The sequence below is a fragment of the Pollachius pollachius genome (assembly GCF_949987615.1).
Source record: "Pollachius pollachius genome assembly, chromosome: 15".
Lineage (NCBI taxonomy): Eukaryota > Metazoa > Chordata > Actinopteri > Gadiformes > Gadidae > Pollachius > Pollachius pollachius.
In genome coordinates this window covers 17,111,710-17,126,727 of record NC_136948.1, presented here as the reverse complement: position 1 = coordinate 17,126,727, position 15,018 = coordinate 17,111,710, and the positions used below count along the sequence as shown (strand labels likewise).

The window sequence follows — 15,018 nt, the reverse complement described above, 5'->3', positions numbered from 1 at the left end:
GATCGTGGAAACCGGACCCCCCTGTGTGTGTAAAGCGTGTGCGTGGGAACCCCAAGCGGGGATCTCTGCTAAATCGCCCCAACGTCTAAACAGGCGGAGACGATGGTGAGAGCGCTGGGCACTTTGTGTAAACCGATGCAAGAAAACGAATCACAGAATCCAGATATCTCAAAGTAACCCTTTCAAACCTTAAACTGAGAACCTCGCTTTGACGGTCGTGACGGCATCACTAGACCACCTGTCCTACCGTGGTGTCCACCGCTGTGACCGCCGGCGCCGGGACGTGACGCGTGGCGGCGCCCTTGGCCTCGAGCACCACACAGCCCTGGGCACCCATGGTGAGGAGGACCGCCCCACAGCCGCGCCCCAGGAGCTCCCGGCTCGCCCGCTGGGCGTCCTCCACCGTGGCGACCGGCGACTCGGTGAGCAGCTCTGCCTGGGCGGAGGTAAACCAGAGTCCCTGTAAGTGGAGGTGCTGATGTACTGGTAACAGGATTGGTTATGTAGGCTGTTGACAGTGGAGTCATGATGTACACCGTTCTCAGAAGAGTTCCTGTTGGTAGAAGATGAACCACTAAGGGAGGAGTTACTGTATGTACTGCTAGTAGAGGAGTTACTGTTGGTAGAAGATGGACCATTAGGGGAGGAGTTACTGTATGTACTGTTAGTAGAGGAGTTACTGTTGTTAGAAGATCCCAGCTTTTGTCTGGTTGTTTCATTGGCTATCTAGGAATACGAAAAGAACGCCAGCCGTGGCCTTCCTCCATTCTGGTAGCAAAGTTGTGATGTTTAATAAAGGCCACAACAAAAATATGAAATCAGAACTTTTATCATTCTGTGCTTTTTTTTTTACATTGGAATCCCGCAGTTTACCCTGCGGATGAGCTTAAATGTCTTCTAAGGGTTAAAAAAAGTAAGAGCGTTGACCACACGAAAAGTAAACTCAAATGCACTTGTGAAAAAAAAACGGTTCTGCCTGGGCAGATGTTACAGCCAGTGAGTAATACAATATACTCCTTGTGTATTTTAGCTCAGGAGGAGGCTTCAAAAGGACAATTACCCTGATAACACACGCTGTCTAGGAGTATATTTAAGAATCTGACATGCCATGTGGGCCTTGGATCAAAGGGTGCTTGCACTTTATCGGTGTTAAGCCCACCCCTTGGGCCTGGCAAGGTATGGGCAGAGACCACACGCACATTCCCTCTCACTTACACACACACACACACACCTGCATGTGAACGTGGGCATATAGGCCACATGAGAAGTTCAAGGGATCTTACGCCCTCGTGTCTGCCGCACTTCTTGAAAACCTCTCAAAAGAAATGAAGAAGAAGATAACATGGGGTTCTGTTGACTCTCCCTTTTATGCTTACATTCTCCTTCAAAGCCTCAACGCACACCCACACACACACACACACACACACACACCTGGCCACAGCCCTACTGTCCCCACATCAAACGAAGGCTAAGAGGAAAATTCACTTTACCTTACTGCACCCCAGGGTGCTTTGGGGGAGTTAGTCACAGATCACATCTGCGCGTGTCCAGTTCTCCATAGCTAACCCCCATCACCACCCACCCCAGGATTCCCATCTATCTCCGCCCACCACTCGGTTGCTCATCCATCAACACCTGACAGTGAAGACACAAGGGTTCCTTGGTGCTCAGACTTCTTTTTTACTGTAAAAGGTGTCATGACCTTGCACCATACAATGGGATGGTAGAAGTGTCTGTGTGTGTGAGTGTGTGTGTGTGGTTGTGTGTGTGTGTGTGTGTGTGTGTGTGTGCGTCTTTGTGTGTGTGCATGAGCAAAGGTGATGATGTGCTAGAGGTTGTAACCTAGAAGACACAGTTGACATGCACCGAGAGGCATGCTTTTGTTCAGTCTGAGCGTGTGTGTGTGTGTGTGTGTTCTTTCACTATTTGCTCGGGACATTTGGGCTTTTCTTACAGGATAAAGCTCAGGTTGATCCAAGAGAACGCTGTAAACAGTGTCCCTCTTCAGGGGCTGTTTGCGAAGTAGCTTAATGTTCCATTAGGTCTGAGAACCTGCACTTATCTTGTTTGAGTCCAACATTCGTCACAGAACAGTGGCATTACATGCTCTCTCTTCAAGATGAGTTCTTCAAAATAAAAAAATAAAATACTCACCTCAGACTCATTGCAGCAGAGAACATCTGAGAGTGTGTAGAAATCAGGGTCCAAGTCTGAAACGGCCGGTGCTGGGTTGAATATTGTCTTCACTGAAATAAGAAAATAAGACAGAAAAAGATTTTAGCCTCAAGATGTCAATAAGTAATTATATATATATATATATATATATATATATATATATATATATATATATATACACAGTATATATATGTTATGCAAGTTCTAATCGCTCAATATGTTGTTTTGCTAAATAAATCAGGACCATTTTATGAAGTTGCTTATAAAATGTGCTAGCAATTATCTTCATTGGAAGCGCAATGTATTTTTTTATTGAAATATTGTGTATGCTGGATCTACCAAACGCTCATGTGACAGTTCCACAGAATGTCACCTGTTTTTAAAGATCTGATTAGCATAACTTGGAGGAAAAGGATCACAAAGAAACAACAATTAACAAAAAGCCTTGAGGGGCTGACACACTGTGTGATGTATGAAGATGTGTGTTTGTGCATGTGTGTTTTTGTGTGTGTGTGTATGTGTGTGTATGCGTAAGTGTATTTCTGTGTGTGTGTGTGTGTGTGTGTGTGTGTGTATTTGCATATGTATGTGTGTGTGTGGCAGCTGGTGGTTTTTAAAGTGAGGAGGGAAGGACTGCGAGCTTGGTTGCCATTGGCCTGCTTGCACTGACGTGGCCCATTGTGGCATAAGTATGTGACACTCAAGTTGTTTCAGGGTGTTTTGGTGAACTACAAAATAAAAGGATGGGATAATTATGTGAATTGATACAAATCCACCAGTGGCAGCATTGTACTTTGAAAGCTGGTGGGCAGCATGTCTTGGACTACAAGGGCAGAAGGAAAGGATGCAAAGCCAATTAGGCAAATCAGGCCTACTCTTGATTTGTAAAACTAAATAAAAAATCTGTGCCTCTCATTGGGCCTATTTTTGCCCTCGATGACTGAAGCTTGGTTGTAATTTGGCTATGTTTATTTTCAGCTACAATTGTTTTAAGAGAAATAAAGACACAATACCAAAAGTGATGCTATTTAAAATGCGTCATGCTCTGAATCATTCATTATCATCATTTCCACAATATCAAATAGAACGGTCAGAGTAACAAACAATTAAAAGAACAACAAGATCATTATTTCACAACTATTTACATGGGCTGTAAGCCTAACATTGTTTGAGGCAAATGTGGATGTTAATGGATGTTTTAGAATGTTGGTCATGGTGTTAAGGCAATTAAGATTGAGGGACTTAGATCAAGTCAACCCTCCTTGCGGGCTCCGCCGCCGGCCGCAGGCACCCCTGGCCGGCCCTGGGCTCCGCAACCCGGCCGCGGGCTCCGCGAACAGAGGCCTTCGACTGAGCTGGTTCGTTGGCTCTCGTAGCAGACTTGGGGGGATAACCCCTTCCTCCGGGCTGCTCCACAGCCAGGACTCCTGCTTATTGGTTCATAGCGCAACCAGGGCTTCAGACTATTCTTGAATAGACGTAGGCAGGATCCAGATCCCTTAGCTAGTCACACCCACTCAGAGGAGGACTTTCCTCCTCTCTCCCATAGAGTGATGAAGTCACGCCCCTTCCGGTAGAGCCCATGGGACCTATGAGATCGAAATATATAAATGGGTTTCAATGGAGATTAAGTAATTATCTTCTGGTCCCAGTCTTTATATGCCCCGTATAACATGTTGTTTGTGGATTTAAATGATAATTTTTCATGTCAAGAGTTTGACCGTTTATTGTGCAATTGTTCAGTTAAAGGCTGTAGAGAAAACACAATGAGAAAGACTACATGTCTCGTATGTGACGTCACGCTCCCTGCGACTGACGTGGACAAGACCGACAATCTCTGCATCGGCATAATTGAAACTCTCCACATGCCCCAACTTATAATGGTTTTCACCTCTTTTGATGCTTTAATCCTCCCCTTGGAAAAAACCTAACATTATCAAACCTCTTCACGAAAATGTTTAGTTTTCTTTGCATGAAAAATTATCATTTAAATTCACAAACAACAAATGTGTAATCCATTTACATTTACATTTAGGGCATTTAGCAGACGCTTTTATCCAAAGCGACTTACAATAAGTGCATTTGTTACAATAAGTACATTTGTCATAAGAAGTGAAACAATATATCGCTGTCGGTACAGTAAAGACGTTCATAGAACCAAGTGCAAGTATTACAATCGCTAGGCTAACCCATTCCCCGTGTAAAGCAGCGATAGCTGCTAATCCGGGGCATATAAAGACTGGAACAATAAGATAATTACTTTCTCTCCATTGAAACCCATTCATATTTTTCGATCTCATAGGTCCCATGGGCTCTACCGGAAGGGGCTTGACTTCGCCACTCTATTGAACCTCATGTTATTCACCGGCCTTCAACACTTTCGGAGAAATGAATGGAGTCAATGGAGGCTGAGGGAGGAACGTCCTCCCTGAAGTAATTGTCAATAGGCGATAGGGGGTGCTAATGTCCCTTTACCCAGGGAAACGAACATAACATAGACAAAGGCATTTAAGTAGTCTTATTTAAGGGCATTAATTCATTGAAGTAATCTGGACAATCTACATTTTTTATTCTCAACAATGTTAAGGAGGATACTCCTCCCTCTCCTCACTGGAGAAGCCTCCACTGGTGTGTGTGTGTGTGTGTGTGTGTGTGTGTGTGTGTGTGTGTGTGTGTGTGTGTGTGTGTGTGTGTGTGTGTGTGTGTGTGTGTGTGTGTGTGTGTGAAGAGCCGAGTGAGAGCGGGAACGATAGAAACAGCGTGTAATCCTGTGTTAGCGCCCTATGCATATTCATGAGGCGTAGGCATCTAATACTGTGTATGTGTGAGGATAAGCCCAGCTTGACAAAATTATTAATTTTGATATCTATAAACACATCATAAAGCATTGTGTTAAGCGTGGCTCGTCTTCATGTTTTTGCTGTGTGCTGCACTCGTGTGATCGCACGCGATTGCTTGTGCACGCTTAATGCTTGTCAATTGTATTCTGCATTAACATTGGGGAAATAATGGATGGCACTAGTATGCTGTGTTTATGTGTGTGCATGCGAGTGTGCGTCCACGTGTGTGTGTGTGCGCGTGTGTGTGTGTGTGGGCGCATGAGAGAGCAGCTGCGTGGGTTTGTGCAGGGCTTTGGCCACCTGGCGCTTTGAGGTGCTGGGCTGCTTGTGGGTAAAAGTGCAAAGGATGTGTTTAACACACACAGAGGCAGAAACATCGACACTCAAATTCGCACACACACACACACACACACACACACAAACACAAACACACACACACTTAAACTCACATAGTGCCCATGCAGTAAGCACACAGAGATGAGTTCAGCCCACGTCGCTGGTGAAGCCAGCAGTGAAAGTAGGCTTGGCCGTCTGGGACTGTCCTATTAAGTAACACATGTGTGGTAGGCTCCATGCAGAGGGAAAATGTTTTCCTGACACCTCCCCTGATCAACCAGTACTCCCCTCATCAGCCGCCCGCGCACACCACTCATAGGTAAGATGCGTTGCGCGTCATTCAAAGGCCTTGTTTTAACGATGCAGCACGCAGGGCAGGTGGCCCTCCCCCTTCATACACTGATGCCTGTTTTCCCTGGGTATTGATGTGAGAGGCTGCCGTAGATGTCACTCAAACATGTATTTGTGGGGGAGGATGCTTCAACTTTTCAGGTGTGAGGTAAACCAGCTGTATGCACAAAACACAATCCAATACCATACCTTCATCTCTTCCCCCCCCCCCGCCCCCCAGCCCAGCAGCACACAGCTGCAGAAACAGATGTGGAAAAAGCTGGTGAATTGGCCGTGCGTGTGTTTCTCTCTGTGTCATCTCTCTGTGACTCTTCAAGGTTCAGTAATCAAAGTCACACACACACACACACACACACACACACACACACATGCAGAGGCCTGAACACAAACACGCATACACAAAACTCATAATATAAGTTTAACATCCAGTCTCATTTCACACAATCAAACAGGTATTAGGAATGGTTGAAAAAGCACAGGAGATAATATGAAGCTGATGGAGAGAGAGAGAGAGAGAGAGAGAGAGAGAGAGAGAGAGAGAGAGAGAGAGAGAGAGAGAGAGAGTGAGTGAGATTCACACACACACACACACACACACACACGCACACACTCAGTGGATGAGTCACTGAGTATCTGAAAGGGCTTTAAGAGGCTCTAATTGCATCGAGTGAGAAAAATTGAGAAATGAAAAAGCTACTGCTTGCGCCGACAAGGGGGAAAGGCCAGGGAAACCAGAGACCAGAAAGACAGTGTATAGACAGACAGAAAACAATGCCTTAGAATTGGGTCACAATAATATTCGGCGGATAATTTAGTTTTTTCTTTGTGTGCGCCAATAGCACACCGACTCCTCCCCTAGTGATCTGGACAGATGCCTCTTCAGAGGGACCTCAGCACACACATCCTGAGGCTGGATGCATGGGGATATCTGTGTTATCTAAGTCGGACATCTCCATGTAAAACTTGAAAGAAAGAGTGTGTGAGAGAGAGAAGCAAAGAGCGCACCTGTATAGGGTATTGTGTGTAACTTTGTGCAAGTCAAAGGAGAAGAGAAGGAGACGGGCGGTGAGGAGGTTGAGGATGATGATGATGGTGGTGGTGGTTGAGCTAGATGGGGATTTGTGGAGTCAGGGACAGGCTCGGGTCACAGAGTTAAAGAAAGCACTTTGATCTTTGAAAAAGGGTGCTGACCTGACCAGTTTATGCCAAAGATGCCGCCACACAATGCCGACTAAACTGTAAAAATCAAAACCCTAATAACCGTTAAGTATCTCAACCATTCTGTCCAGGTGGAGCGAGAGAACACGAGAGCGGGCAAGAGAGCATAAGAGAAGGAGAGAGAGCGAAGTATAGTGCACCATTAACGCACAGCGTTTGCTGGTTGCTGTGATATTACGTGGGGGGTGGGCGGGTCATGTTTGGCTTTGCCCCTCATTCACATCCTTTCTCTCGCTCTCCCTCCCTTTCCCTCCCTCCTCCCCGCCTCCCGCCTTCAAGGTGCCATAATCCTGGCGATGGCGGGCGAGTGGGCTCTCAGGCGAGGCTGGCTCCCCTCCGAGGGCCATCTGCGCGGCCCCATCTGCGCGGTGGTGTTAGCCGCGACTAGTGTGCGGCGTCCTGGCAACCCGCAGTGGCCCATTACCGCGGAGAGAGGGGCCTGCGCCGTGACAACAAGGGGGGCGGCGGCGGCGAGGAGAGGGCCAGGAGACAGAGGGAGGGAGAAAGGGTCCCAGGATGTCGAAGTGACGCGGGGCCGTCTAATAATAGGCGGTCGCAATGGAACGCTTGGCTCGTCATAGCCTCTGCTTGTTGGTCGAGGGTGACGCATTGGGCGAGGAGCGGTACGCAGGTGAAGATGGGAGACTGGGCGTGTGGCCAGTACACATTCTTGCAGTATTGTCACGGTTGTGACGGTACAAACAGACATGTGCCGGGTTTGAGAACATAAGAAGATGCGAGTCATAAGGGTCTTGCGTGTTTTTATTTTTAAGGGATGGTAAGATTGCAGTATTTCATCAGGTATTGTTTGCGACATTTGTATTTTAATCGGATGCGATTCTGATCCGAATTCATTCACTTTAACGTCATCTTGATCTTCTTCTTCTTCAAGTCATATCTGAATGGTCTCACTCTTTATCATTCCCTTCCATTTTTGTACCCCATCTCCCCATTGTTGTTTCAGTCTTACAGCCCAGAGGTTTATAAGACCCACCCCATCACCTACATATGAGTGGAATGAGGGGCGACACACCAGCACAACATCCGAGAGGACCTAAAGGGAAGTCATCGATTAAACGTTTTTGGGACCCATATGCATCACATTTGTGAAAACACCACATTTACTACCATCACTAGACTGAAGTTGATTGAATTTCATGTTTATATGAGAGGAAAGCCTGATAACGCATCAATTATTTTACAATTCTACTTTTTAGTTTTTCTTGTCAGTTTGTTTTTCTTCTTTTACTGCGTCCATGTTCACACCTAAGGACCTTGTAGAGTGGACATCAGAAGTCAGACGATGTATACACGATCGACAGACGTAGGACGACAAGTGACGCCCCTAGAATTCGTCCCCTCGCTGTTGTCATTTACTTAGATCCCATATCGGTCCATCTTATCGGTCCACCTAACCATAGATTAGGTGGTGACTTTGTTTAAAAACTGGAATTTTGATGCATTCTACGGATTCTGAAATCTCGAACTGGGCCAAAAATTGAGGGGGCGCTTGATTTGAATGTGCGTGTGGAGGCTGAGTGGAATTCACACTTCCTTTCAACCGACGGAGGTGAATTCCTTTTAAGGGCGGTGCTTTGGCAAATAAAAAGTATGATTTTGATTTGACTTCATGGCTCTACTTTCAATCCAAACTGGGTCAACCGGTCCAATAAGCTCACACATATGCAGAGCACATACACACAAGCACCCCCACACATACACAAGGAACCCCCCCCCACACACACACACACACACACACACACACACTCTGGCCTACCGTTGTGTTGTCGTGCCGTGCGCAGGGCCTGCAGGGAGCACTCGGGGCGGATTTCCAGCTGGCAGAGCAGCACCGTGGTGCGGCTCAGGGCCGGCAGGGAGGCCTGCAGCTCGGCCGCGCCCAGCAGCAGGTTAGCCCCGGCCACGATCACGATGGCGTTCTCACCTGCCCATGGACCACCGCGCAACACACACGCATTAGAATGACGCTGCACCAGAATAATAATAATAATGTTAACGCGGTTGGGACACACACACAGATCTGTGGGAAACCGGAGTCTGAATGTGACCTCCAGGGTGAGCGCTGGTGAACCAGGGAGTAGGCTGCTGGGAATGTTTGGCTCGGAGATCGGAGAGGGAATATTGTGGGAGGGTGATTGGCCGGATATATACAATGGAGTTTTGAGTTGAATTATGTTGAAACGGAGGGAATAGTCATTGATGATATAAATTATTTGAATTGTTGAAGCATGATTTTACGTTTAAAATGAATCGTTTCCCATGTCTGCAATCTATAAACTTTTCTTATAAAGTAGTGGTATAGCGCACATATTTAACCCGTCTGGATGCAACGATGTTAGTGTTACCAGAGGGTGTAGCTAGCTTTCACTGGATTGCAAGTAGCAGCCACCCAGCACGTTCAGGTAATGTGTGTTAGGTTGTTATTTAACATTTTTGTTCTGTATGCTTACTTGTTTATTAGACCTTCAATTGTGGGCAGGTTTAAAGGCTATTTTGCCTTTGTGTGTGTGTCAGTGTGTATGTTTGTGTGGGTGTGTGTTTATGTGTGTGTCAGTGGATGTGCTTGTCAGTGTGCATGTATGTGTGTGAGTGTGTGTGTCAATGTATGTGTGCATGTGTGTGTGTTAGTGTGAGTGTGAGCGTGTGTGTGTTTCAGCGCACGTTTGCGCATGTGTGCATGTGTGTGTGACTGTGTAAGTGTGAGTGGGAGTGTGTTTGGGTATGTGTGTCAGTTTAGGTGTGTGTGTCTGTGTGTGTGTCAGTGCAGTTTTGCGTGTGTGTGTGTGTGTGTGTGTGTGTGTAATGTAATGTAATGTAACTTCATTTGAACAGGGACAATGTACAAAAGAAACATTAACCTTGTTGAGAGCAAGGAGAGATGTATTGTACCAGGTTTTAGCAAACTGCTATTTTCCACCTGTATTCCCTGGGCAGGTAAGAACAATAAATACTACAAAACTAAACAAGACACAATAATATCTAAACATGGGATTAGCATTAAAAAAAAGGATAACATTAAAAGGATAACAAGATAGAAAAATATAAATACACAGGATAAAAAAGTTTACGAAAAGCACTACATTACATATTTTATAGAAAATATACCCCTATCATACTAGCACTACAAAATTCTTTAAGTGTGTGCAGGTCTGTTGCGTGAGAAGTCAAACCTTTGTCAGACGGGAGAAAGCTTGAAAATCATTATTGGTTATTAGAACTGTTGGGAGACAGTTCTATTGTTTTATCCCTACAAAAGGGAAGGATGACTTTCGAAATGTGGTTTTGCATTGTGGGATTCTGCATTCTCCCCTAATTGTTGACCTGGTTGCGCGTGCTGAGAATTCTGAGCCCAGAGTCACAAAGTTCCTTAAGGGAGGAGGTGCAGCATTGTGTGTGTGTATGATTGTGTGTGTATGATTATCATTCAGTGCAATCTTCAAAATGTAGTGTTTTTATCTAATGATTCAAGTGGTCTCAAGGTTGTTTTACCTGTTTGAGACCAACTTGTCATACAGTAGGAAAAATGAGAAAGAATCATAGCATTCAGATTAGGTGTTTGATGCGTCAACTGTAAGAGAGTTCCTTATGAATCGATAGTTTGCCAGATTAAATTTGATTGTGCTACTCAACCTTTTAATGTGCTTTTTGAAATTTAGTGTTGGATCATAAGCAACGCCTAAGTACTTAAATTCTTCCACTTTTTTTTTGACCATTAACATAAATGTCAGGACGATCTATACATTTGCACCTATTTGAAAAGTACATTGTAACAGTCTTCCCGGCATTTGATCTGGGAAGTGAAAAAGTGAAAGTGAAGTGAAAGATCTGAGTCAATAAGCCATTTAGCAACATTTTCCATTTCCTTAGTCAATTTAGAAGCAACTTCTAAGGCATTTTTTCCATGGGTGTACAACAAAGTGTCATCAGCATATATCATAAGTTCAACATCATTACAAACGGATGGAAGGTCATTTATGTATATACTGAAGAGCAAAGGTCCTAAAATCAAGCCTTGTGTCACTCCCATGGTGCAGTTTTTCAGGGGTGATAACTTATTTATTCTAACACATTGTTGTCGGCTAGCTACGTATGATTTAATCCAGTTCTGTGTAGAGATAGAAATGTTATAGTTGGCCAGTTTATTGAGTAATATAGAAGATCAAGGAAGCCTGCTCCGACTACTCCTCCCCTATCTAGATTGGCTTTCAACACTTCAAGGAAGTAGAAGCAGGCAGTTTCAGTAGAAGGTTTTTTCCTGAAGCCAAATTACATGGGGTGTAACAGAGCCTTGGAATCAAGGTGTGCAATTAATTGTTCTGCTACAACCTTTTCGATTACTTTTGAGATGGCAGGGAGTCTGTAGTTGGTCTGTAGTTGCTTACCTCCTCTTTTCCTCCAGATTTGTATACAGGGGTTATTATAGCCAGTTTTAAGGCACTGGAGAAAGTGCTGTCATCTATACACTTATTTATTAATTGAGTTATAGGAGAAGCGGTTGTTTTTTTATTTATTTTTTATTAGCGCTGTGTCAAGTCCATATATGTCCTTAGCTTTCCTGTTCGAAAGGGTAGTGATACATTTATCAACCTTTGTGTCATTTGTCTATGTCAGAGTAAAAGCAGATAGTTCATTAGCTGGGACTTGAGGAAGGTGTTTTTTTTTATAAAATTTTGCCCCAAGGCCACAACAGAATCTAAAAAATAATAGTTAAAATGAGTTGCCACCGCAGAATTGTCATTTACAATATCATTTATTTTCAACTGTATGCTACCACTCTTGGGTTTTTTCTTCCCAAGTTTATCAATACTTTTCCACAATGTTTTACTGTTCTCTTTTGCTTCTCTAATAATTTCAAGAACGAAATGTGCTTTAGCGTTTCTAAGTTGCATTATGACTTTATTTCTCAGACCTTTGTAGGTTAAATGATCAGTATCCAGTCCAGATTTTAAGGCTTTTTTTTAGAGAGGCATCTCTTTTTTTCATTAAGTCCCACAGAGTACTATTAAACCAAGGCAAACACCGTTTAGCATTAGGCTTCTGGGTCTTTGTCTTGGTATACTTCCCAATTATCTGTCCGAAAGCTGACATTAGACCATCACATGCCTGGTCACAGGATTTATCTGCAACAGTGTTGTTGCAATTAGTTTACTTTATTTAATTTTATTTCACTTAGCATTTGATCTTTCTTAGGGATGAAAGGGATTTTAGAGTTATTCTGTCTGCTTTATTTGCAAAAAAAATCAGGTCCAGTAGTGTTTGTGAAGATTTTGTTATTCTTGTAGGTTTACTTAACATTTGTGTCATCTGAAATGTTTTGGTGGTGTCCTTAAGTTTCTTTCTCCGTACTTTGTTTGACCAGTTCAAATTGAAGTCTCCCATTAGAATAATTTCTTTACCATCATGTTTTTTTAGAATGCCAGATAAGGAATCAAAGAAATCATTTGTAGCAGTAGGTGGTCAGTAGACTGCAAAAACAATAAATGACATTTGAAGAGAGAGCGTAATTGTAACACGGAGGCACTCCAGGCTGTTTTCATCTATGTCAATTTGTTTGCTTTGAATGCTGTCTTTGACATAAATAATAACCCCGCCCCCTTTGCCTCTTCCTCTGACTCGTCTGTATACTTTATAGCATGGGACATTAAATACAGCTAAAGGGGGTGTAGGAGTTTCCAAGTTTCTGTAAGATACAGATAATCAAGGTCTGAGTCTGTAAGTAGATGTTCAAGTTGTTCCGTCTTTGAAACAACGCTCCGTATGTTTAAATGTCCGCCGAATATCCCTTTCGGTTTTGTATCCGGGGTCCACAATGCGCTCGTGTGTGTTTACGAAAAGCACTACATTACATATTTTATAGAAAATATACCCCTATCCTACTAGCACTACAAAATTCTTTAAGTGTGTGCAGGTCTGTTGCGTGAGAAGCCAAACCTTTGTCAGACGGGAGAAAACTTGAAAATCATTATTGGTTATTAGAACTGTTGGGAGACAGTTCTATTGTTTTATCCCTACAAAAGGGAAGGAGGACTTTCGAAATGTGGTTTTGCACATTTACAGACCGGTCTGTATACTTTATAGCATGGGACATTAAATACAGCTAAAGGGAGGTGTAGGAGTTTCCAAGTTTCCGTAAGACACAGATAATCAAGGTTTGAGTCTGTAAGTAGATGTTCAAGTTGTTCCGTCTTTGAAACAACGCTCCCTATGTTTAAATGTCCGCCGAATATCCCTTTCGGTTTTGTATCCGGGGTCCACAATGCGCTCGTGTGTCAGCTCTCGCATACGTATGCCATTTTCTTCCACGGAGAGCTTCAAGGGGCAGAACACAGCAATGCGGTAATGCTCCAGTGCTTACCTGCATCATTCACTACAATGGAAGCTGCTCCCGTGGCAACGTCAGGGGCCTGGAACACACACGCTGAACCCCACCAGGTCGGAAATCAGAGAAAAGGAAATGGAAACGGCAGCAGGATCAGGGGGTTGGGGGAGAAAGTCTTAGATGGTCATTATGGAAGGGAATGGTTTTGAGTTTTTTGTTCATTGATACTGAGAGTTCCTTCAAAATGAGAGAAACATCTCTCTGTTTGAAGGGAAATGTAGGCGTGTGGCTCGTTAGCTGTGAATATATGTAGAGTCGAGCTACAACATGATATAACAATTTGTGAGTGTGGTACTGATGTTTTTTAGTGGCAAAGATGTATTTTCAAGGACTGCGACCAATTCGACTTCTCTGTGTGACAACGGATTCCTTGTATATTCTGTGAAATATTTTTTTGCATTCGTTGAGTTTGAAATGACCTTAACTTTATTTTTGTTGTACCTAAACACTTACTCGACTAAATAAAAATAATAAGATCTACAAAGCAAGGCGATACAACATTTTTTCAAACACCTCTTTCTTACCTGTGTTAACACCGTTGTCCTTGAAGTTCTGGATGTAGCTGTCTCCAAAGAAATCTTTGCCAACCTACAAACAGCAACACACAAAAGAACGAATGCAGAATGATTAAAAGACAGCGCGGGTCAAGCGGGGTCAGACTCGGTTAGCGGCAACTTCTGAAGAGTGGAGCGCCGAACCTCGAATGGGATGGATTTTCTGCTGTGTACCCCGCTGGCATCCTGGCATCGTGCCGCCCGCCCGCCGCCGCCGCCACGTATGTGCAACAGCGAACACAACGAGCGTCAACACACACACACACACACACACGCGTGCTCGCATACACACACAAACGACCATCTGCGCCAAGCCTCGGAGACTCCACGACCCCACCTTGCCGCCTCTTCATGTCCACCTCTTTCCTCCCGTTATTCCCCCCCCCCCCCGAACACCCCCCGCCCTTTGCCCGCCCGTTCTTTCTGGCTTGTGCGCAGGGTATGTCCGCATGTAAATCCGGATGGAGGGGTACCATGAAGGAGGTCCCCACCTTGCCCGTAGGCGCCTGTTTCGAACCCACGCTTTCCCAAAAACACGGAAAAAACTTTTACAAAATGGTGCCAAAACGCTTGCACTCTCGCTGCCTATGTTGCAGGGTTGGGCTCGTAGTGGGGCTGACGGGCCCTTTTCCTTTGAAGAGCGACCTTCCCTCTTGGATGTTTTCTGGACTATTTTTGGGTTCTCCCAATACCCAGAAAGCTCCTCCCTCCCTCATTGGGCCACTATCGATCGGGCCTCTTTGTTCTGACATGGGTGGGGCCCTAGTGCTTTGGCGCTGGGGTCGGGAGGCCGTTGTCTTACCTTCTGATTGGAGGGATGGGATTGCCGTCGTATGGGAATATGCTGTTTTTGAGGCTAGCGAGCGTGGGTGGTTGCATGCGAGCGCTATGGTGTTGATCAATAGAAACGGGATGCGAGTGATTGTGGTGGATGTTGATGTTGACTTGTGGAGGAGTTGCGAGCCGTCTGTCAAGTCGTTAACTCAACAGATGACCAGAGGATACTTGCTGGGGCTGCAAATTTACGGTCAGCTTTTTGTAAAGGTCACACAAAAGGTGGATGAAAAACACAAGGCAAAAGCACATTCTTTGGGAAAAATTAGGAAATACGAATTGAAGGTATTCCACCAATATGTTAATGCACGCT

The 15,018-nt window shown here is 44.6% G+C and overlaps 1 protein-coding gene across 2 annotated transcripts in view; it reads right to left on the bottom strand.

Moving 5' to 3' along the window:
* rbks (ribokinase) overlaps positions 1–15,018 on the bottom strand; it is a 29,782-nt gene that overhangs the window by 6,514 nt on the left and 8,250 nt on the right. For both annotated transcript variants that reach the window (XM_079751963.1, XM_079751962.1), the window contains 5 exons: positions 13,842–13,905; positions 13,294–13,356; positions 8,698–8,862; positions 2,155–2,246; positions 248–436 (listed from right to left, as the gene is read on the bottom strand). In XM_079751963.1, coding sequence (XP_079608089.1) covers positions 248–436; positions 2,155–2,246; positions 8,698–8,862; positions 13,294–13,356; positions 13,842–13,905 — 573 coding nt within the window. The remainder of the gene's footprint in view (positions 1–247; positions 437–2,154; positions 2,247–8,697; positions 8,863–13,293; positions 13,357–13,841; positions 13,906–15,018) is intronic.